At 41.1% G+C, this 25256-nt stretch overlaps 1 protein-coding gene and 1 pseudogene across 2 annotated transcripts in view; one reads left to right on the forward strand and one right to left on the reverse strand.

The window, feature by feature from the left end:
- Positions 1-6139: 6139 nt before the first annotated feature.
- Ppp3ca (protein phosphatase 3 catalytic subunit alpha) overlaps positions 6140-25256 on the forward strand; it is a 238995-nt gene continuing 219878 nt past the window's right edge. For both annotated transcript variants that reach the window (XM_090356750.1, XM_090356751.1), the window contains exon 1: positions 6140-6399. In XM_090356750.1, the coding sequence (XP_090212876.1) occupies positions 6342-6399 (58 nt within the window). In that variant the 5' untranslated portion in view covers positions 6140-6341. The remainder of the gene's footprint in view (positions 6400-25256) is intronic.
- On the reverse strand, positions 20564-21914 carry LOC150047347 (E3 SUMO-protein ligase EGR2 pseudogene; annotated as a pseudogene).

A 25256-nucleotide genomic window follows, 5' to 3' on the forward strand; every position in this document is an offset into this window, starting at 1 on the left:
TTAGGTCAAGAAATTTGTCATTGGCCCTGAGATAGCCTTTCAGTAGATGTTCACCCATTCTACTCCAAGCTTCAGGAGCAGTAAATGTTGAACCTCTAAGCTGAAGAGCGCTCAGCAGGAGCAGAGACTGGGAAGTTTATTTTGGATAGAGGTGCTGGGAGGAGAGACATCCTAAAACATAGCCACCATATCCCACTGGGCTGAATATCTCAAGAACCTTGATAGAGAAAGAAACCCTAGTTTGAGGGACTGCTTATAAATAAACACAATGTCAGTTCTGCTCACTTCCTCCTGAAAATGGCTGATCTCTGGCCTACGTTATCACCAGGGAATAGATGTTGCAAACAATAGAATCCTTTGTGTACTTAGAAAAAAAGGAAATATGAGTAATGCTGCGCCCTGTGTGAATCTACACAAGTAATTATTCTTACAGCGAGAGACAGAGACACACCTCGTGTTCAACACTGAACTCCTGAATTCCCATTCCGTTTCTCATGCTGACAGCCAGAGACACAGGTCATTGCTCAATGAGTTCAGCTGATTTTAAATGTAATTTTAAGAAACCCAAACTTTAAATTTTAATTTGTCCTACAAACACTTTGAAGGACTTGTTTCAACTATTGAGAAAAATTAGAATAAGTAACTCAGGCTGTAATAGAATTTTCATTCTTTCAACTAATACTTTAATTACTAAACACCTAAGGTACAGAACACAGATAGTGGCACTGGAGATTCAGTTGGAAACAAAGCAGACAAAATCACTGTTCTGGAGATTCCTATGTACCTAGTCATGAGAAGATGCATTAAACAAACACATCCAGTCCAAGCACACCCCCATAATGCCAACTCATCTACAATAACTGTAAAGAATTTGAAGTTAAGGTATCTAAGTTTTGATCTTCTCCACAATTTGTAGAGAATGTGTAAAGGGCCCTTTCTCAGAAACAGTAACTTCCATCTCCCACTTGTTCAGACCCCAAACTTTGGAGTTTTCCTTGTCTCCTTTGTTGAATTTGTCCATCCTGTAGTGATTAGTTGATTCATATTACCCTATATGATCTCATAAGTTATTGGGAAAAGTGATGGGAAAATTTTATTTTGGAACAAACTTGGTATAAAATGAGTTTTAGTTGGTATTAAGTGGAGGGATGTGAAAGAAAGTGGGAGAAAAATGAGGGAAGGTAACCCTGTTAGACAATAAATGAACTCATGACCTTACATATGCTGCTATAATCCCTCTGTATATCACCTTGACAATAAAATTAAATTAAAAAATTTGAATGCTTCTTAGAGGAAAAAAATCTTGTTTAAGTGAACAATAAAAGTGCCTTCTGAAATAAACAATGGTCAGCAAAATTTCAAGAGCAAGTAAAAGATAAACAATAAGCTCTTGAAGTTTGAGCCTCAAACAAAATCCATATAGTTACATTATTTCATAAAACTTCTTTAGAGAAGGCAGAAGTTGGACATTAATAAAATGAAATGCACAAGAAGCATCTTTAAGGTAATAAATCCTCACATGCAGGTTTACTAGGATTCATTATCTTTTTTTTTTTTTTGTGGTCACAATGTTTGAACTTAGGACCTCACTGTTGCTTGATTGCTTGTTCCTCTTGAGCTACAACTCTACTTGGAATTTCCTTATAGTCATTGTTATTATTTGGAATATGGAATCTTTCAGGCTTTTTTGCCTATGCTATCCTCTGAACTTCATCTTCTGATTCTTAGCATCCTCAGTAGCTAGGATTATAGGTATGAGTCACTGGTACCCAGTTTGACTTTGTATTCTGCAGGGTTTTCAGCAATGTGTTCTAGCAACTCAAATAAGTGCAGGTCTAGCACTCTGCTTTATTATCATTATTATTACTATTATTATTATTATTGCTGTTGTTATCTTTAAGTAGTGGTACAAAGGCGTTGCCATTCAACAAAGCTGTTTATTAGCATAGTGCTTTCTACCAGCAACTACTCACAACAGTATGTATGCCTCAGAGAAGACATCAGATGTAATTATTAAACTCTTAATGTTCAGGTGGTGATAATAAACTCATTCAAAAAAAGAAAATAAAGAAATGTCTGAATTTTCACAAAAAAGATTAATCTAAAAATTGGCTATTTAATATATTTCTGTTTTATGGGGCTATATTTTAGCAAACTGATGTGTTTTTCATTTATTATGATTTTTACTAATGCAAGTAATGTGTGTACATGATTTTCTTTCAATGCACATGATTTGAAATTCACAGTATTTTGCTGTAGTTGCCCTCAATGAACTAGTTTGTGTTTCCTAATATCAAGATACTTGAATGTCTGCCAAGATAATATGTGCGTGATACTTACCTGAGTCTTTGAGATGATTAAATGAAGGGACTAAATCATAGAATTGTTTTATTTCCTATATTTATGCATTAATCTAGCACAGAACAGGTGTTCAAAACACAACTGGTACATGAATAATTCATTTACTGAAAATTAACACTTGATGCTCATGTATTTACAAAGATAAGAATATTTTTAGTGTTCTGGTTGTTCTCTTATGTAATAGTTAAGACTTCTAGATTTTACAAAGGTAATTCATTTTTGAGCTTACAAAATAGGGCTGAGAATGAACTTACGCAGATGATTTCCATATAGAATTATACTAAGGAAAGGGAAAAGCAACATTTCAGTAGACAAAACGTTGCCTTTTGTCAACCATTAATCTTCATACACAGAGGACATTTTCAAAGGCAATACCTAGAAACTGAAGTAACTCATGGTAAATGTAGGTTCCTGGTGAGTGCTAGTGGTTCAGGCCTGGATCTGAGGATTACTTTTCAAATTTAGCTCAGAATCCATAAGATTCTTAACCTCCAATTAACCAGTGAAGAATTAAAGTGGAAGGGGTGGTTCAAGTAGTAGAGAGCCACTTGTGAGCAAAAAAATGGAAGTGAGAGCTCAAGGCTTTGAGTTCAAACCCCAAGACTGACACACAAAAATGTTAATTCATTCTGCATGTAAGGAAACCTTACACAGTGTCAATATATCAAGAACTAACTGAATAGCCTAAAGGAAAAAAAACATGAAAGGGAGGCACAGATATTTGGCTTTAAAGAAATATTTGAATAAGGGAGATGATTTGGCTTTTTGGCTCAGTAGGTCAGGTGGGTAAATTTATAGTGCCTGGTTAGTTTGCTGTCCTTAGAATAGGGTCCAATTTTAAAGAAGTTATCATCTATGTTGTAAAAGCTATGGCACCATACACATTCATTAAAAGTACCTGGCAATACTATGATGTGCTGTAAATTGATTGTGATTCATGACTTTTATTCCAACATACCTCTGCTAGGAGGTGTTCTGGACTTGTAGCGGACTGAAGGGTGTGCCAGGAAGGTGTGTCCTTATTTCCTATCTCCATCATAAAACTTTCCTGTGTTGCTGACATTTAAAGACATGTGATCTTGATTCAAGTGTGTGTGTGTGTGTGTGTGTGTGTGTGTGTGTGTGTGTGTTTATATAACTGGTAAAAAAAAAAGTGTTCAAGTAACAGTGAGAACTCCATCTGAAACATGTGGCCAAGAACACCTCCTCTTGGCCTTGGAATTGAGAGAGCATCCTGGTCTTTCCTGAAGCAGGTCCTCACCCACAGGTCCTGGCATTCCTCCCTCTCTGTATGCCATCTGGCTAGGAGCCAACTTCCTAAATCTGCTTGGCAACTAAGCTCTGCTCTGGCCTAGCAGGCTGCTTGTAGCAACCCTTCTTGAGGGGATTACAGTGACCCATCCCAGCTCAGGATCTTGTTTTTGAATGTTCTGCTGGGCTCCAGTCTTGACTAAAGGCATGGATCCTTCTCATATACAATGCTTCCAAATAGCACAGTGTCTAGTGTATATATATATATATTTCAAAGGGCAGCACAACATACATTTACTTAATGAATTATCTCTTTTAATTACCACATGATACTTTTCTGGGTTGTGAGCTCTGGGTTTACCTTCCTGGGAGGGTGGCAAGTTTCCCCACCATTTCCTTGGGTTGTGGGGTCAATAGAGGCTGCCTGGCACTCTAGAGTCTATTTGTACTTTTGCCGGTCACACTGCCACACTACTCCTCATGCTTCAACACCACCAGTCTGTTATTACAACGTAGTTTTCCAGTTTGAGCTTAATCTAATCCTGGTCGCCAAAACACTTCTCCTGGCTCCATCTCCTAGCTTCCCAAACCTTTTTTTTTTTTTTTTAATTAGGCCTTTTATTGGGCCCATAGTCCAATTCAGGAAATAGGAAAAAAAAATCTGATACTGAAGGCACTTAGAAATGAAACTGGAAGGACAAGGGTGAGAAATTTTGTTCAGCTTTCTCTATAATTTCCAAAGAAGTTTTAGCCTGGTTGGCCCTTGGGACTGAGAGTGCGAAGAGAGAGGGAGAGAGAGAAAGGGAGAGGGGCTGTGTCCAGGTGATTTGGCAGAGGGAGACATGGCTCTGGGAACCGTGCACCAGCAGGCCAGCCAGAAGGGCACAATGGTTACTCTAGAGGCCAGCCTCCAGCCCCTTCCCCCTTCCTTTGCAGGAATGCCCAGAGATACCAAAGGGCTAATTGCAAGGAGCTGCAGGACGAAAAGATTTGGGGGTCCTCGTCCTACCCAGTGTGTGTGTGTGTGTGTGTGTGTGTGTGTGTGTGTGTGTGTGTGTGTGTGTGTGTGTGAGTGCAGAGACCCCCAGGGCTGGCCCAGGAGACTGGGCCATGGTTTCCAGGCGCCAAAGGGTCTCCAATGTGCAGCCTCCATGGTACAGCCCGGTCTCCAGTCCCGCAGCTCAGCACGACACACACACACACACACCACCAGACCGACCACGACGGCCGCCAGTCGCCCGTCGCGGGGCGAGGCCAGGCTCCCCAAGGTAAGTTGTTTATTCCTCGCCTTTCTGGCGACTGTCCCTGGACAGCTGCGGCGGCAGCGACAGCAGCTGCGCCGCGGGCCCCGCGCGCTTCCTTCCTCCGCCCTCTCCCGGCCGCCTCTCCCCCCCACCCCACCCGGGCCCCCGCCCGCCTCCTCTCTGCTAGCCCTCTCCGGGCCACGCACGCACACCCCGGGACACCGTTCGCCCTCAGCTACTCACACTGTGGTTGAACTCAGCCACCCGGGCACGGCCCAGAGAGGCGCGGGGGTCACAGAGGGTCGGGGGGGGGTGGCACGGTGGAGTCCCCTGCTTCCTCCCAGCTGCGCCTCCCCCCCTCCTCCCCACTCCCTGCCCCCGTTTTCCCTAATCCTGGCCTGCCAAGCACAGTGACACCTGAGCAGGGGCTGGGCGGCGGAGGCAGCGGGCTGGCTGGACTGGCAGCTGGGAGAAAACAGAGCAGGGGGCGGGGCCAGAGGGAGGGGGCGGGGCCAGGGGCGGGGCCCGGAGAGGCCGCCACTCGGTCGTGAGGGATGTCTGCCGCAGCCAATGAGCGCGCGAGGCCGCGGCGGCGGGGCGGGAGGCCGGGGGCGGACCCCGGGGGAGGAGGAGGGGGAAGGGGAGGCGGCGGCGGAGGCTGCCGGGCGCTCGCGGCGGGGGCCGTGTGGAGGAAGGGGTGGAGGCAGGCGGGGTGGCGGACGGAGGAGGCGGCGGCGGCGGCGGCGAGGAGGGTAGCTTGTACCCGGGACTGTCTCAGCCGAGCTCGGCGGCCGTGCTCGTGTGAGAGTGAAGGAGCGGCGCCCGGAGGCTGAGGCGAACGCAGCAGCGGGGCGTCTCCGGCGGCCGCGGCGCACGGGCGGCTGCCAGGGCGGCGCTCGGGGTCGGTGCAGCGGCGGCGGCGGCAGCGGCCGCTTCCACGCCTCCCGGGACGGCCGAGGCGCGGCCGGCGGCGCTGACCCCCGCGGCCCGGCGGCCTCTCCTCCCTCGGCCCCGAGCCCTCTCCATGTGATCGCTCTTCATCCCGGCCGTGAGCGCGCGCGCGCGGGGCTCCATTCCGCGGCGCCCGGGTCTCCTCCCCACCCCCTCCCTCCCCCACCCTCCCCCCGCCTCAGAATAAAAGAAGAATCGGGAGGCGTGCTCGGAAAATAAATAAATTACCACCGCACGCGCGCGGCCCGGAGCGAGTCGGCGGGGCTGGCGGCGGCGGCGGAGGAGGAGTGAAGGCGGCAGCGGCGGCGGCGGCGGAGGAGGAGAAGGAGGAGGAGAAGGAGGAGGAGGAGGAGGAGGAGGGACGCGCCGGGAAGGCAGTAACTTTAAAGCCTGCTCCGAGCCCAGATCTCCGAGCCGATCGGTTGGCAGCGGCGCGGCGGCGGCGGCGGCGTTGTGTGTCTGGCCCGCCGGACGGTCGGGGTGTGCAGTCGGACGGACGAGCAGCGCCTCGCTGTCCCCCTCCGGCGGCTGGAGATGTCCGAGCCTAAGGCAATTGATCCCAAGTTGTCGACGACCGACCGGGTGGTGAAAGGTAAGCCGGAGCTCCGCGATCGCCCCCGCCCCGGGGTGGGGAGACCCGGGGTGCACGGGGTGCCGCAGGCGCCTCCCCTCCCCCCCGCCCGCCCGCCCGGGCTTCTCCGCTCCCCGCTCCATCCTCGGACCTTCTAGGATATTGTGCAACCCGCGAACCACCCCCCCCCGAACCCCCCAGCGACGCCCTTCCCCTCCCACCCCCGACCCCAGTTGGGGCATTTTCTTTTTATTTTAAATTGTCGGGGTTGTCAGTTGGCACATGGTGGAGCTGCGGAGCGGGGGGCGGCGGGGGCGGGCGGGGGCGCCCGGGGTGGTGGTGATGGTGGTGGTGGGGGGGGAGGCTGGTTGGTTGGATGGTTGCCGGCAGGGTGTAGCTGCTGTGACAGAAATAGGAAGTGGGTGGCTGCTCGCGGTCTTGCATGGGATCGGGTTTATGGTTTTTCTTTTTTGCAGAGAAAGGAGGGGCGGTGGTGGTGGCGGGTTGATTGATGGCCGTGTAGAAAAAGAAAAAAATTCAGGTGGCATTTTTACGTGGACCGTGGCTTTTTTTTTTTTTTTTTTGGCACCGATCGCCTTGAAGCTCGGCGCTCCATTGCACCAGTCCCCTCCGCGCCCCCTCCCTCCGCCCTCCTCCTCCTCCTCCACTCCTGGAAGAGCCTGCACAGGACTCGCGAGAGAGCGGGAGAGCGTGGGGGGAGCCCGGCGTTTCCTTCCGCGCGGGGCGGGGGCGGCCGCCGGCGGGAGGGCGGCCGGGGAGGACGCGCGGGGGCCGCGGGAGGCCGGGGACGACCCCGTCGGTCCCCGCCGCCGCCGCCGCCCTCGTTCCGCCCCGGGATTCCCCCGGCAGGCCCCGGAGCCAGAGGCAGAAGGCGGTTCTCCAACCAGCCGCCCCGGCCTCCCCGGGGCCCGGCCGCCGCCGACCTGTCATTGCTCTCCGGAGGCTCGTGCACGCCTTCCCGTGGGAAGGAACCGCGTGCCTCTCCCTCCCTCTACCCCCATTCTCCTTTATAACCGGGGCAGTTTGATCCCATTACCTCCCACCTTCTCTTCCCCGTCCTGGGATTCTCTACGTGGATTCTCCTGTCTGGGGTGGGAGATGATCGGGGTGGCTGGGGAGAGAAGCTGGGGTGCGTGGGGCGAGCAAGGGGACGCTCTGTGACACTCCCCGTATTGCCTAGCGTGGGGAAGGGATCTCACTCTCTCCTCTGAATTCGGGAATGGGGCGGAGGGGGGAGAATCCAGCTCTATCAGTCTCGGGAAGCTTGAGGCAGCTGAGCAGATCCGCCGGGATTAAGTAGTATCCCTTGTTCCTGGGGTCAGGACACTGATCAAAGCAGGATGGACGCTGGCGGGGTGCAGAGCGGGCCTCTGAAATTGGAAGCTGTCCTGGTGGAGTGTGCGTGTGTGTGTGTGTGTGTGTGTGTGTGTGTGTGTGTGTGTGTGTGTGTGTGTGTGGTAGTCATGATGGGGAAACCTGTGTATTTTTTTTAAGAAAAAAAATACCTTTTGTTTCGGTTATACTGAAATCATTCCTGCTTAGTAGAAGATTCAAATACCCATCCATGTAAGGAGGAAATAGCTCTGCAAAAATGGTTGGAAATTAGACTACAGATAGATACACTTCCCCCCCCCCCATTTCAGGCACGGATACTTATGTCAACAGTCAATTAAAATTCATTCCAAAGAACTGTTTTGTATGAAAGGGTTCTGTTGACATTTAAAAAAAAAGATTAAAACCTTTTGCCTGAAATTTCTGAGAATAACAAATATCCATGATGTGTGAAATTTAGGTGTAGCTCCAATCTGTGAGTTGGGATCACTTATTTTCAAAACAAGGTAAAGTTTATGGTTCAGTTGATTCCAGTGGATCTGCTGGCAATTAAAAACCACATGTACACTTAAGGTCACACGCTGTTTTAAATTACAAAATGTGGATTCCTAGTGGAAACGTAGATTTATATTGTCATCAAGTGAACAAAATAAAACCAATTGTTTATACAAGATGCCTTAATGTCTACTACATAATGTGGAAGTTTAGCTATCCCGTAAGTATTTTGCTTTGCTATGTTGCAGAGCTCAGTTCTAAATGGTGTTTCATTATATGTACCCACCCATAATTCCAAAATTTTGATACATTTTCTTTTCAGAAGTGAGATAAAAATGTGAGTAACAGGTGCAAAATAGGAAAAGTTAATCTAGTCCTAATTTGTTTTGATAGGGATCCTGATGGAAAATTTTCTTTATAGAAAAGTTTTACTGATGAATCCTGATTTTGAGGTGAGCATGCTGCTGAATTTCTCTTACTCCTTCTTGTAGACTGGGCATTTTGTCATATAAAAGATTTTTAAGATCAGTGTTTTCAAAAATAATTATCTATTTTGATCCCTTTCAGTATGTATGCACATACTTAGTAAGTGGAAGGTGCATGCTGAATGCAAAATAAGTTACTGAATTTTTTCTGTTCACAAAAATATGGCACATACTTCATGACACAGATTTTTAAAATTTGTTTCACCTTCATCTCAACTGTCATTTTTCAACTCATTCTTTAACACAGCAAAGAGATTATCCTTTAGGAAATATTTGTTCCTCTTAAGTCTTTTGTTCTCTTACAAAATGTACACTATTTACTATGTATATATGGTAATTAGGGCAAGAAATAAGCAATATTCAGATCATTGTTACTTTGGTGTGCCATGCAATTTGTTGAAAGTTATCATCTTTACAGTGATCTATCTTTTGCTGTGTAACAAATTGCTCTTTACAAATGGATCCGTGCTTCCTGTTTTATTCCTGGTAGTACAGTGACAACTCTCTTGATTCGTAATGCCACAGTGTAGCTTTTTAGGATGGTAGGGTCCATTTGAGTTTTAACTCTTATTATGTTTGAGGATTGTAGAATCTGCCCCAGTGTGAGCAGAGATCTGATCCATTTACTGAATTCTACAAGTGAAAGCTAACAGTGGCTGTGAAGATGGAAAGCATTTATGTAGATTATAGTTGAAAAGCTACTTCGTTTAGCAAAACTGGTGCTGCTTCATTTTGACCATCAGGTTAAAAAAAAAGTATATGAATGTACACAAAACACATTGCTATTTGATTATTTTGCTCCACTTACTATTTCACTTTGTTTTTAAAGATATAGAAAGTATATTATAAAAGGGAAGAGACCAAGAACGGCTCATGGAAGAGTATCTCTGGCCCCCACCTACCAGCACGCACTGTGACTTGGTTTTCTCTGCAGTGGTTCTTCATGGGCTTGATGCAGACAAGACTTCTCTTCATTTCTGTGTTCCTTGCTCCTGCCTGCAATAATGTGTCTGGACCTAACATTCTCATTTGGCCATAGACTTTTGCTATGTGACAGTTAAAAATACATTGGGGGGGAGGGGTTCAGCTGTGTGTAATGGAGAGTGACGCTGTGCTGTGCCATCTCTGGACCTTATTTTTTAAAAGGCCTTTTACTTTAACCCAGATGTTTGTGGTAGAAGTTTTAGATACTTGAGCAGGTGGTTGAGGGGTAAATTCCTGGAAAGAATTTTAGGAAAGCTCTAAGTAATGGAAGATGAGCTGTTTTTTCCGTGTATGCCTAAGAAAATTCTAGAGAGATAGTTCAGATCATGAAAGCAAGAAGTTGGAAGTAAAGCATATTATTAAGTAAATGATTCATGTCATTAGTATTCAAGTTAAGATAGACTGATAATTCTGCTTTAAAAGGAAACAAGGAGATGATACATTATTAATAACTCTTTGTGGTTAGATCTTGAGAGAGAATAGGAAAACCCCATTTTGAATGCTACACCTAGAAGGGCTCCTTGTGAATATATTTGGCTGTTGTTTTGGTACTACATGTGCTTCATTTTCGACCTAAGAATTTTGAGACCATTAATGCAGTGTCACTAATTTAGATTTATTATGAGTTAGCATCAGTGTTCAGTGAGTAGCGTTCACATCAACACTGAATGTTAAGAAAGGGGTCTACTAATACAATGAATATGACAGATGACACAGTTGCATCATAGATCAACTACTTAGAACAAACCATTTTTAGAACTTAGTGAACAGCATGCAAATTCATGCTAATTATAAACTAAGATGATCTGGATTATCCAGTAAAAATTCTTTTCTGAACTTCTGTAAGTACATATAACACAAATTCAGAACTTTGAAACATTTTATCTAAGCCATTAGACAACTGGGTCTTGAGATGTGGGGAAACTCCAGTGTTTCTTAGAATCATTTAAAAAAAAAACAAAAAAATTGTTTTCTCTTGAAGTGTAGGGAAGAACCTTACTTTAAATGGTCAGTGTTTCTATGTCATCTAGTTAAAAGGTAGAAAACTTGGCACTGTAGGTCTAGTTACTAGGTTTATGCTAACACTTGTGTCAGTGAGATTACGCCTTTTGAAGTCTATTTGTTTATTGTCTTTTAAGTTCTAATTTTAGAGCTGAGAAATATGACTTTGTTATACTCTGCATTTACAACTTAAGTTGTCCTCTTATGCTTTTCCTTATCTTTTTGTGTCAGCCATGTGTAAAATTGCAATTAATTATGAAACCAAATAAAGAATCTATTTAGAGTGACCTCATTGGAAAATGGTGTTTTTCTAGAGATAGTCTCTGCTTAGCAAATCTAATTAAATTACCTTTTTGAACATGTTGTGAAGAAAAGTGATGATTCATGAAATAGAATTTCAATAATTGATAAAAATTATATTGCCAAATTTCAACAACTTTCTAGAGTAGCAGCCTCGTGATATTCAAGAAGAGATGATGAGATCTATTCTTTTTTGTAATTTTTAGCTTGTACATGATAACTTTCAGGTTATATTTCCCCTGTACTTACTCTTAAGGACTAGAGGATCATCATATGGAATATGAGAAGTTAAGTGATTACACTTGGTCTCTTCCTTTGGGAATAGTAATTCAGTCTCTGCTGACACAGATTTACAAATGATTACATGTTATGTATTTTCAGGTCATTTGAGAATAGTCAAAACCAGTTCTATCTGAAAGCCATGAAAATCTTGTGTCCTCAACAGTAGCTTATGATGACATGTAGTTTTTATAATTAAAGAAATGAAGAGAATAGACAGAATAGTACAGGACTAGAATTATTCAGGTAAGCAACTTTTTTCTTTAGTAAAGAGGTGACTTCTTTGAAAAGGTTTTTTTTTTTTTGGAAACTAACAGTTTGTTGATATAGTTAAGATGCTATCACATTTTGTTTTACCTTACTAAATTAGTAGCTATATAATATGGATACATTTCTACATTAGCAGAAGCAGAATTGTAGCATTCTGGTAATAAGTGTTGTAAGCTGGTTTGATCTTCACATGACATGCACTGAGGAGATACTGTTAAATACTGTTTTCAGGTAAAATGCATAGGCAGAAATAGAAGTAGCCATACTTCTCTGCAGGGCAACTTTGCTTTTATTTTGAAGTGTGCTGTTGTAAGCCTTTGCACTGTAGATAATGACTTGACTTTTCTGGTTTGAGAAATTTGTTAATCTAAAGAGAAAGGTCAGGCAAAAACAGCAACCAGTGTTTCTTAGGTATTTTCACTCCTTTTTACAATTATAACTTGGAGTGATAGATGAGTATTCATGAGATTTTTTTTTTTTTTAGGATTTTTAGTTACATGATTTTGACTGTACTAAGGTTTGAACTTAGGACCTTATACTTGCTAAGCAATGGTGAGCCATGTGCCTAGCATTATTTTCTAGATAGGGTCTCATGCTTATGTATAGAGTAGTCATCCTGTTTAAGCTTCTCCTGTAGCTGGGGTGACAGGTATGTGCTACTTGCACCCAGTTTTTATTCATATAAAGGCTCAACAAAGTTTTTTTTTTTTTTTTTTTTTTTTCCCCTAAGATGGCTTGTAACAGATCTTCCTGATGTCAGCCTTCTGAGTAACTAGGATGATAGTTGTAAACCACCATGTGCACAGCTGAAATTCCTTTACTTTTGTAATACTTTTACCTGTATGAAACTATCTATTATATTTAATAAGGAAATAAAATAAAAATGTATATGTTCCTGTGTGGTAGGTGCTCAGACTAATGGCTTAGATCAGATTGATTATCACCCAGGACCCAGAATCATTGGCTGCGAAATGAAATCCATTTTCCCAGACATGTTCTCATGTATCAGAAGCCATATACTTTAAAAAAAAAAATAAGAAGAAAACCTTAATAGAATGAGTGGCAAGCATGAACATATACTGCATTTTTGGCAACTGTGTATGTTGTATATTCTGCAAAAGAGCAAAACAATCAACTAGATAACCAGGTATTTCTAAAAGCTGCCTCTGAATGGGATATACTATCTTACAATGTTGTCGATTTTAGGTTCTTTCTGCAGTGTTGAAACCAGAAGAATATGGCTTAACCTTCAGAGAATCTTTTTGTTTTTTTTTACTATGGAGGCATATTTTAAAAATTACCATGAACTGTAAAATTATGTTTTAGTAGAGTGTGTTTCTACAGTAATTATCTTTCAGCTTTTTTTCTCTTTGTAGGAATTACTAGTTTTGATTTAAACACGCAGTTGTTTCTATGAAATATTAGAATATCTTAGACATTCAGGATGTCAGTTTACAAATTGTGTCCTCAAGGATTTTTTTTTTCTTCTTTGACTGGGGTTTGATCTCATGATCTCACATTTGCTTGGCTTGTTTGCTCCCTGACACTCTGCCATTTGAGCCATGTCTCTAGCTTGGTTTTATCCTAGGTCTTTTGGAGGTGGGGTCTTGTGGGGTTTTCTTTCTGGATTGGCTTAGAACTGTACTCTTACGAATTTTGGCTTAATTGAGTAGCTAGGATTATAGCCACTGGCTCATAAAATTATTCTTTAATGTGTGTATGTGGACTTTTAGTCTGGAAAATGCAGCCATTGGACCAGTAGTGTTTCTTTCAGCCCTTTGCTTATTATAAATTAAATAAATTCCTGACCATTGAAGAATTTTCACATGTTATGTGAAGCAGTACATGCAGACAAATTATATGTTCATTTTGAGTGTTTGATATCAGGTTCTGGTTCTTTGTAATTGTTTGTATATTCTGAGTGGTAAATTCAGGGAATGGACTATAAGAAGGGAATTAATAAAGGGACTTAGGTGAAGGGCAGTTTGTTGTTCAGTCTTTTGAACTGACTGCCCTCTGAGTATAAAAATTCATCTTAGTTTCTTAGCCTGAAATTGAAAGCTTTCTTTCAGTTCCTGTTGTATTTTCCCTTGGGATAGTCAGTCTTTGATAAGCAAACTGATAGACAAATAGCCCATCAGTTTTGGCTTTATTGGGAGATTTATATATTTAAAATACTGGCCAGACTTGTATTCCTAGAGAAAAATGAGCTTGCAGATTTCATGAAAAAGCAAAAGCAGCCCTCACTGTTTAAAAGCAGAATTTTTGTGTCATCACTTTGTGCTTTTCTACAATGCTTTTATAATCTAGAAATGCAAACTTCTCTAGTAGAAGTTCCTGTTTCCCTTCCACCCCCTCCCCAAATGTGGTTTGAATCCTCTAGTGGATAGATAAGTGGACAATGAAAAGTTTTCAAAAGAAGTGGCATCAACTCTGCTGACTCCTTATTTTCTGCTAGGTGGGCCTGGAGCCATTTGTTGACACTTGTTTTTTAAACATACTGTAAGCTGTGCCATTTTACCAAATTAAATTAAAAGCACAATACATTCTCTTAAAATGACAGAGTCTGAGTCAGGATTTTAAGTTTGAGGTTTTTTGTTTTTTTGCTTTTTTTTTGGTCTGCTTTTTAAAAAAGAAATTTAAATTTGTGTGTGTGTGTGTGTATGTGCACATTTAAATTTTTTATGGTTAAATCTGGCTTTTGTGGTTTGCTATGCATGTTTAACACTGTGAAAGTAGAATCATACCTTAGTCGTTTGGGTTTAGTTAATGGGATTCTGTTATCCCATTATCTGATATCCCACTTCCCATGCTTATTTGAATTGAATATGCTTCTTCTGACACTTTCAGTTGAAGCAAAGGGACACAAGCCTCTTCATCTCATGCAGGATTCCTTGATAATAGAGGTTGCTGTGGTGTTTAATTGTCTGTCTGTCCTCAGGAAGTGGAATACCCTCTCTCCTGGAGAGAGGAGATTCTGTTTTATCTTTCTATCTTGCATGGAGCCTGCTGCACAGCATACAGTTGATAAATGAATGAATGTGCATAGGAGAGGGAATTTTTTTCAGTTTTAATTTTGAAATGGTCTGAAATTACAGTTAGATTACAAATACCTGATGAATTTCTTGATTTGTGAGCCCCAGTTGTCTAGAATGATATCCTGTGAGTTTTTAAAATTAATTTGGGTCTGTCTGAGTTTGCCCAATATCCAACATGCAGTATCATAGTTGGCAGGAGTGGCTTTCTCTCCCAGTGGACAGTCCTGGTTTTTAGTAAATAGTTGTCTGTTAAAAGCTGTACAGGGAGAGTTGCAACATAGCTTAGTGGTAGAGTGTTTACTTGGCAAGAGCAAGACTTTGAGTTTGATCATCAGTACTGCAATAAGAATTTAAAAGAAGATATATAGATTTTTTTCTCAATGGTGTATGATGCTTTCTTTCTCAGAAGAATACAGGGGATGTTCAGCAAGATGTCTAGACTGGACAGCCTGATGTGCACATGCTAAGGATAAAATATTAATAACATTTCTGGATTGACACAAACAGTGAGATATATACTATCAGGATGTTCCTTGAGAGGGGACCAGAGAACTTGCAATGGCTCAGACTTGATTTTATGGTTTCTGATATTTAGCATGCCACCCATGGCTTTCCAAGCTCTGTCTTCTTTGCATTCTTCAGCAGTATCTCTAGTCCTCTTCTGGTCCAAGATACACTCTTGTCTTCCAGACATAGAAATATGATTATTTCAAAGCATTTAAAACTAAGGGAACTGGCATTTCCTACATGAAATCTCATTGTTAATGTCTGTTTGATTCACCAAGTGGAAAGGAATCATTCTGTTGGCCTCATTCCTGGTCAGAAATCTTCCTACATATTCCACCTTACTCCATATGCCTTTCTAGAAATGAATGTGTAAAGTATAGGTATATGTTAGAAATAATCAAATGAACACAAATGAAATGAACAGCAAATGAAAGTTACACGTTCTGAACAAAAAGGAAGTGGAGTGGTGATTTAAGGGTTAGGATTAAGGAATTTAAGTGTTAGAATGCCTCTTTCTATACTCATTCTCTTAATCCATATTTTCTTTTGACCCAAAAAGAGAAAATAATATTTGGAGGTCAGAAATTTAGGTGAGATAGTTAAAAAACTAATGAGGTCGAGATATTTAATACTGGAAGAGGTTATTGGCTATCTTCTGAATGGAGAAAATAAAGACTTGTCCTTTACTTGGGTTGTAATATTAAACCAGTGTACTGAAAACAGTGTAAACCCAAAATTGAGGTTTATCTAAGGCTGGAAGTAAATTTGAAAATTTAATTCCCCTGTGGCCTAGTATCAGTCTTCTTAATTTGTAAGCTGGGGAGAATTGGGGTAATATAAGGTAAACCTTTTGTCTGTTAGGCTTACCTCTGGCCCACTGCATACGAATCTAAGTGGACTGCTACAACTTAGTGGTGCATCAGAATTTTAATTAAAACTTCCTATCCCCTCAAAGAAGATCTTATGTAGCCTTCCTGACAGATCATAATTCTGTCACTGCACATACATATGTAGTGAGAGGGCACTTTTATTCCATAAGACCTGCCATTCATCCTGTCATGACATCTTGGCTTGCAGCAAATGTTTCTTCATGCTTGACTGCAATCTGATTCTCTGAACAAACATTTGTTGCTCTTATCATTGCCTTGTAATGTTCCAGGGAATGAACCTTACCTGTTTTCTTGAAAGAGAACTCATTCGATATTAAAAACAGCTTTCTTGTTAAGTCTTTGAGCTGTTCTCTCACACAGATGGTTCTTAGGTCATTCTGTTGTAGCTTTTCTTTAATGACAAGTTAGGTTCGAGAGGAGAGGATCCCTTGAAATGCAGAAGTGAACGTAGGTTATTCTCGGCTATTCTCTTTGCCTAGGACTTCAGCACCTTGTGCTCTGTGTCTTCAGTAGTGGTATCTTGCTCTTCTGTATCCTCATATTGACCTCTAAGCTCTCTTGGCCCTCAGAATCTTTTAGAGTAGTTCCAGACTAAGCATACAAGGATTGGGACTATCACCATACTCTTAGACCTTGTCTTTTCTGTTGAAATTTCCCAAGTTCTTCTGTAGCTTTAAGGTATCCCTCTTAAGTAGGAACATCCCAGAAAACCTGGCTGCAGATTAAGAATGAGTTTCTACAACTTGTGTTTTTGTATATAATACAGACACACGGTAAAGACAGGAGGATAGCATGACATTGTGATGCTGCACATCCCTTATTTACCTTTCAAATTACAATATAAAGGCAACATAGCCTCACATCTGATCAGAGTCAAGCCTGTCTCCACCAGTGCCCAGACTTGGAAAGTTATTGGTTGGTTAGCAGCTTCCCCGACCACTGAATTTTATTAACATAGTCCATTCAATTTTAATTTCATTGAGACTTGAAGGAGCCCAGTGACTTATAACTATGGTATTCCAACATGTTATGACATTCGTGTCTACATTAACCAGTAATAGCAATGTACAAAAATTCACAAATGCCTAATTATTTAAAAATATATCCACAGAAATGAATGGATTTGACTAAGCTTAGCTTTAAAGCCTTACTTTTTCTTGAGTATTGATTTGAAGGGAGAGAGCTGAGACTGTCACATTGGGCCTTGTCATATACCATAATCTGCTTGAACTTGATCAGATAGGGAAGGGAATTACATTTTTGGTATTTTTTTCCTGAAAATTGTGGATAACAAGCCATTAGAATATGGATTCATTCATGCTAGTACCTTTTGCAAGAGAGTGTGTGTTGTGTTATATGTATCTATGGGAAAAAAAGATCTAGAACTTGAGGCATGCAATGGTAGAACACAATTTCTAGCCAGGTCTGTAAATCGAGTAAATCTTGGAACATTTAGGCACACACCTTTAGGGCGATTTCAAAGTGCCTTCTCTCCTGAGGTACATTGTCTGGGGTATATAATTCATGAAAGTATATAATCAGTTAGTTATTTAAGATAAAATTGAGTTTTCAGAAATAGAAGTTTCAAAAGTAACTTGATTTTTAAAATACAACTTTCCTTAAGTATTCTTCTCTTTGTTAATATTGAGTCTAGGAAAAATTCTTTATGGATGAATGAATATGCCTGTTTATTTAAGGATGTGCATGAATGTTCATTTTTCATTCTAAAATAAATCCTAGGTTTTTTCCAAATAACCCTCAGTTTTCCATATGGCTTTTCTTATACACTCAACATGATAAAATATCTTACTGGGTAAATAGATTAACCCTTTGAGTATGGAATTATTGTTGAAACATTTCTTTTACATATCAAAACACATGTCTTTTCATCTGTCTATCATCCATCCTTGAATGTGTGACAGTGTTAAGTTCCTACTCCTTGTGTGGTCTTGGAACTGTGTTTTTGGGCTTCACACACAGCAAGCATTCTCTGATGGTTTCTGTCTAGGATTGGATACAAAAACAAATTTAACCTCATAAACCTAAGTTGTAATTAATTCCTCTGCAATCAGAAGATACAACCTGCTGTGGGAGTGCAAAACAGAGAGATAACCTGTCTTCACATAGATTGTACTTTGGTTTTTGTAAACATCAATGTAACCAATACTAATTTTCTTGTGGTTAGTATATAGAGACAAAGAGTCAGGATGTGGAGCTTAGCTTTAAAATAAAAAATGGTATGAAAGATACTGCGAAAGGAGCGACGGGATTGCTATCTGGATTCTGCAGCTATTATAATGGACCTCTGTGAAGAGTAAAATGGAATGCAGTCATTAGCTGCCAGAGGGTGAAGGATTTTAAAATTCAAGTAGTTGAACTATCTTAAAAAAAGATAAATGTTCCCATGAGATGGAATAAAAAGCCATTTTCTCCTTCTTCAACCTTGGAGAAATACATTGAGTGGTATGGTGGTAGCACCAGAGTTTGGAAAGAACATTAGTTTATAGCTGGCTAAAATGTACATTGCCTGTAGGTATGAATCCTTCATTCTCTATAGGGCAGTTTTGGTACATGGGCAAGTTATTTCATCATGGAACCCATTTTTATTACTGTACTATTACAGCTAGTACTTAATTGCGTAAGGCTATGATGATGAGAGGAATTGTCTGTGAAAAGCTTACAAAACATGCTCAGAAAGGTATTATTCTGTTGTTGGACAGCTCCTTTGAAAGCTTTTTACTTCTAAAAGTAACTTGCATGAAAATATGGAAATGAAGCTGTGGCTCAAGTGGTGGTCACCAGCCTTGAGTAGAAAAGCTAAGGGACAGTGTGTGGGCCCTGAGTTCAAGCTCTGTTACCAGTAACACACACACACACACACACACACACACACACACACACACACACACATTTTGGCCATTAGCAAAAAAGCTGAACAAAAGTTTTAAACTCTGAGTTTAAGCCCCAGTATAGGCACAAAATAAGTAAATAAATATAACAGTTTTCTCTTATTTTCTGTGTACTATTGAAATTACTGTGCTTTGGGGACTTTTAATACCATTTGCAAATGTCAGCAATGGCTATGCAATTCCAGATTTTTGTGATCTTTGACATAATGAACTGCTTTTACTTAGTTTTTATTGTTAAAAAGCATTTATTTACACTATAGTCATAAACCATTCCTTTTCGGAACTCTAGTTAGTGGTTTTGTGTTAGAATAGATCATTTGTTTTTCCATAACTATTGAGCTAATAGCCAAACAAAACAGCTCCGGTAACATTATGTACATTTTCTTATCTGAAATTTGACTACAAAGGTAACACTTTTTTAAAAATATTTTTTATTGTAATTAATAGAAGGGTTACATGATATTTGCCAGATAAATGGTGCATTAATTCCCATACATTTTACCCTTTCACATGTCTTGGTCCCCATTTCCTTTCCCCCCTCCCCCACCCCTCATCTTGTTTTCCCCCGTTCCCTATCCAAATTCAGATAACCAAATACAAATATATCCGATATATCAGGTAACAAAGTGAGATAGTGTAACAATATGAGATAACCAAGGGACAGTAGAAGGGATGAGAGATAACATAGTACCAAAGGTAACACTTCTAAGTCACAAAACAGCACATACAAAATTATACTTTCTAAAAACATTCCAAATATTAATAGGCAGAAATTTACAGCCATACTTAACCCAGGGAGTGATTATTTTTCTATAGGAAGGCAACCCATTTACTTGCAGACCCTGTAACATTGTCCATGTCACGCAAGCCACCAAGGACACTTCCAACACATTTGCATGCATCGTAGTGTCAGAGAACAAATGTACATTCCTCTTTAAATAAGTTAACCTCTGACTCATTTCAAGAGATCATAAATGCTTTACATTTTTCCCAAAGATTTAGAACATGGAGAACAGTGCACATCAAAAAAATATACAAAATCTGAATGGATATATACTAAAAAAAATAGTCTGTATACAACTCGACAAAGGGAGCAGATATTGCTATGTCCCCTCCATCACATTGCACTTCTGTTCTCTAGGTTTATAATACATATTGCTTTAAGTGTTGAGACAGCTAAATAAGCTGTTCTAGGGCCACAGAAGGTGGAGTAAAGGCCATTTACTCACTGTACACTGTCCCCTGAATCAGTCCCAAGCTATTAAGTGCACAATATTTTTCCTTATCTTTTTTGCTGTCCTTAAAGGGACAGCCTCTTCCAACTTATTGTAGAAAATGTCTCCAGTCAACAAAGAGGATGGTGCAGTCAAACCTAGTCAAACAACCCTTGAAAGCAGGGACCAGGTCTCAGCTCTGTAGGCCAACGGCTCTCACTCAACCTCCTTCTGCGTTTCCTCCCTGTTGGCTCGCAGTGAGAGTCAACTGACCTGCGAGAGACTAAGATGTGCTAGGTGTTAGGAAAAACCCATTTCTGAAGAAAAGAAGGGCAGGCCTTTGCCCACCAAATGGAAGGGGGAGCAGGGAAGGGTGGTTAGTGTTAGTCGTGCAGCTGGAGTGGATGAAATGCCTTTGGAGGGGCCTTGAGGAACTGGTGTGCCAACCTCACTCTCCTCCTAAGGTGTTTGGGTCTGAGAGGAGCACGGGGCCCTCCACAGATAGTGCTGCTGTTGTTGCTGCAGAGGCTGCCACCAGCTGCTGATGAGGAGGCTGGCACCGAGGAGGAGCGGGCACTACTTTTTGCTCCTTCTGTCTCAGGTGGATCTTGGTGTGGTGCTTCCTGTTGTCACTCCGGGCAAACTTGCGGCCACAGTATTCACAGGCAAGGGGCTTCTCACTCGTATGTGTGCGGATGTGTATGGTGAGGTGGTCACTGCCGTGGAAGTTGCGCATGAAAATTGGACACTGGAAGGGCTTATGCCCTGTGTGGATCTGGATGTGCCTTGTCAGCTCCTTAGAGTGAGAGAAACGCAGGTCACAGCCGTCTGCTGGGCCCGGGTAGGGCCTCTCATGCATTGGTGTCTTGCTAGATCTGTTGGGTATTTTCAGGGCCTCATGATGGGCGGCAGGGGAAGATGGTGTGGGTTCTAGGCTGCAGCAGACAGCCAGGGGCCCTCATTGCCTCCACTAGCTCCTGATCTGTGACTCCAGCACTGCCCCCCCCCCCCCCCCGCCCTGTAAAGTTAAAGATGGTAGAGAGTGGAGTAAGTGGTGGGGGGACCCATAGGGAGTCCAGAGTTGACAAGGAAAGGGCTTTTGATCTGGGCCATCTGCACTGTGTAGGTCTCGCTGGCACTGAGATGGAAAAACTCTAAGATAGTATGGGATCATGGGGAAGAGACCTGGATCCGTGGCTGGCTTGGGGGACGGATAGGAAGGAGGTGGTGGGTAAGCCAGAGAAGAGGAGTTGGGGGTGTTGGCTGCTGACAGGAGCGCAGAGGGGTCCTGGTAGATGTCTCCAGGACAGCTCATGTGAGGAAGAGGAGGTGGGTGGTCCAGGTCAGACTGTGTTTGGCACATGGTGCACACACCCAGGGGTCCTGTGGCCAGTGGATTGGGAGAGGCTGAGGTGATGCTGGATGAGGCTGTGGTTGAAGCCTGGGAAGTGACCACTTGCAGGATGCCTGCACTCAGGATATTGATGATGCCTTTGGGTAACAGCTGGCACTGGGGTCCTGAGGGTCAATGGAGAACTTGCCCATGTAAGTGAAGGTCTGATTTCTGGGTGCTGAAACAGGAGCAAAGCCACTAGGATATGGGAGATCCAAGGACCCCTTCTGTAGTCATGTCAATGTTGATCATGCCATCTCCAGCCACTCTGTTCATCTGGTCAAAAAGGCCTCCCAGTTCGGCACTGGGGAAGATGGTCACTGACGTGGTGGCAAGGTCCTCCACTAGGTAGATGGCAGGCAGCTGGCGCACAAAACCCCTGAGAGTTACTGCGATTTTGTTTATGGCTTTGGTGGTCATTATTTGCTCTTCGCCCAACCTGGAGTCTCAGCTCCCTTGCTCGGGTTGCTGCTGGAGAGTGACTCCGTTTTTATTTTTTTTAAAGCATTGTTCTAATTGGCTTTCATAGATTTCCTCTTTCTCTGGCTTGTTTACCAGCTCCTCTGGGCTGAATCTTAAATGTTGACGTTTGTGTATTCCATTACAACTTCTAGGCAGTCTTGTCTCAGATTCCTGGACTTGATTTCTGCTTGTAGACTGATGACTAGCACATCTATATTTACAACCAATTTTTTTTTCTCTTAAACCCTCCTCCAGTTGCTGGATAGGTATGGTGAAAATAAAGTGAGTGATGTCTCTTACTTCCTCAGGCTTTTTAAATATTGCATCTCTGGTAGAAGCCTTCCAAAATCATTCCCTCTGCTGTCAATTGTCTTTTCCCATGTATTTTCTCACATAGTCACTGGAATGTTTTCCTCTGAAATAAACTATCGTTATGCTACTATATGCTTGTCCATCTTTTTCTTAGTGAGTTTTAGAAATTATTGTACATATGGCCTTTACTGTATTAATGCTGAAAATACATATAAAGCATATTACAAGGCAGATCGCAATCTCCAGTTTATTAAATTGCCTGTTCTTGAGAGCAAAGAAAACTTACTCATTTTCTTTGTATGTTTGCATTACATCTATAAGGAAAGTTGTGTTGAACCTTTGATTCAGCACTTTTGGACCATTTCTGTTTTTCTCTCTTAAAAAACGTCTGCGAACCCTTAAGGCACAGCGGTCTATTAACCTTGTGCTTTCTACACACAATTTATTTATCAGCATTTACTACTTTTTCTTCCTCTAACTGAATCTTTGTGGGTAGGGTCTTATCTACTTAATCTCCTCCAGTGGTTAGCATGATGTGTGGCACATAATTCTGCATCTATTTTTCGCACAACAGAATAAGTTGAAATGTTCTTATTTATGAAAAAATGTTACTTTTTAAGATTTTAAGATTTTTAAAGCTTTTACGATTTTTAAGATTTACTAGTTTTTAAGATTTACTATCATATTTTAAAATTAATGTAAATCAAATAATACTCTGGATTTAAGGGAATCACTTACTTTGGCATTTCCCTCCTTCATGCAACAAATGGATAAACCAGGTCTGTGTAATATTTTCTAATTCTAAACAGAAAATTCTAAGCGATGTTTTAGTTTGATTTGATCTTGTGTCCTTATGCCTACACTTCTTAAAAACATAAAAAATGCCTACATATTCCTTTTATTTATTCCAATTATTTGTTCCAAGGTGTATGTTTTAGTAGGTTTACCTAAACATTGACTACCAAATCGATTTTTGGAGAAAATTTGGATAACTGCATTCATTCACAAATCTTTGTTGTAAGTTGTGCATAGGTAACTTGGAAAAAGTTCCCATCTGTAATAATATACTTTTGGATTCTAAAAAAAAAATTGAGAAGGAAATGCTTGAATTGTGATTGTTCTTGTTTTCTTACCTACGTGGTTAATTTTCCTAATAGTCATTCTTTGGTATGACAAAAAGGTTTTGAATGTTTAATGTCTGTCTACTTTGAGCTTTAATATTTTATGATTTCTGTGGTTGAAGAAATGCATTTTCCAGGGGTAATGATACACAGTAGTATGTGTATTTTGAAGGCATGTTTTATAATATGTTATTTAATATCTCCATTTGAAGTGAACATGGTTAATTTGCTACTTTGTGTCTTTAGGGGATCTTGAACAAAGTAAACAAGAAAGGGAGTGCATTTTTTTTCTTTTTTTACCTTTGAGCTTCCTAACCCCAGAATATTAACAACATTAATATCTGTGCCACTCTGGGGGGTTGCTTCATTTATAAGTACTTTGAAGAACTGCTGATGAAGAGTTTTTTTAGGCAGTGTCAGTGAGTGTCAATGTTCTATGCCAATAGAACATTGTGTTTATCAGATTTGTTTTATATAAGGTTCTATTGTTTCTGGGTTTTTTTTTTGGTGGAGAAAAGTATATAGCACTAGTACTGTAATAGTGTAAAGTACTTTTGTCTCTCTGTCAGAAAATGTAGTTAAGATTCACAACCAATGGATGGTAAGCTAGGCTATATATGACATCACTGACAATACAAAATATGAAAGGCAGTGCTAACTGTGAGTTCCACAAAACAGACATTTTTATTTGACCTTGAATTTTCCCTGGAGGTTCAAACTTTGAAAAATAAATCTAGTGGTAGTTATTCTACACTGTAGAAAGTTGGCCTTTTTATATTCATTTTCATATGTTTGTTACTAAAGCAAATCTAGGAAGTCACACATAGCTAAAGTGAAAGCCACTTCAAGGAAACATCACATGAAACATTCTGAAGAGGGAGTTATGTGGTTTCATTGCAACATTTTAAATACAAATATGAATTCTTTAGAGATCAGAATTTTTCACTTATCTCTTTAACTCTTCTGTAGTATGATAGAAGCTTAGGGATATCCCAGTTTGTTTAAACTTGATTATCTTTTTTTTTAAACTGTTGAAAAAATAGGGTGGTAGTTCAGAATTCTTCCAATGTGGGTGATTGGAGAAATTTATTTCTTGTGCCCATGATTGGTAATCAGTTTTGAAAACATTGCAGACTTTGGATGTAAGGGAATATTTAGCACTATCCTAGATTCTGTAGGTTCTTTAAAGTTGGGGAGTTGCAGCTTCATTCTGGACCTCCTCCTTTCCTTGCTCTGTTGCAAACCCGAGCATACAGGAGAATGTACTCTTTTTTGGGATTCATTAGGTTTATATTTTCCCCTCCCCGTGTTTTTTTCCTGTGATACTTTTGTGAACCTTGGACTTCAATTTAATTTTTTTAAAAATATAAGTTTTCATTAACGCATTGACCAACTAGCTCTCCAGCAGGAGCATGACTAAAGTGCTTTATTGACAGTTTTCTTTTTGTTAATCTATATTTTTTGAAATGTAAGGTCTTTATGCCCTGAAAAAACAAAATATATGTTACAGCTTTCCTGCTATTACGTGTTTATTTTACTACTGAAGCCAGACTTTGCCTGAAATAAGCCTTACCTTTTAAGGAAGTTGATATTAAGATATGACTAGACTCAGTGTTTATTATTGCATATATAGATAAGTCTAATGTTATAAGGATAATAAAAGTATCAGGTAAGTCTGTTCTGAATGTTTAAGTAAAATAACCAAGGATTAAACATTCCAGGGGATCAATCTCAGAACATGATTCAAAAACATCTGAGACAAGTGTGGAATGCTGTTTTGTAAAATGCGGATTTAATTTGTGTCTTAGGAGTGGATTTTAAAGAAAGAAAAAAACATAAAAAGTACATCTTTTGGGGCCGGGAG

The sequence above is a fragment of the Megascapheus bottae genome, chromosome 23, assembly GCF_031878675.1.
Source record: "Megascapheus bottae isolate mThoBot1 chromosome 23, mThoBot2.hap1, whole genome shotgun sequence".
In the NCBI taxonomy this organism is placed as follows: Eukaryota; Metazoa; Chordata; class Mammalia; order Rodentia; family Geomyidae; genus Megascapheus; species Megascapheus bottae.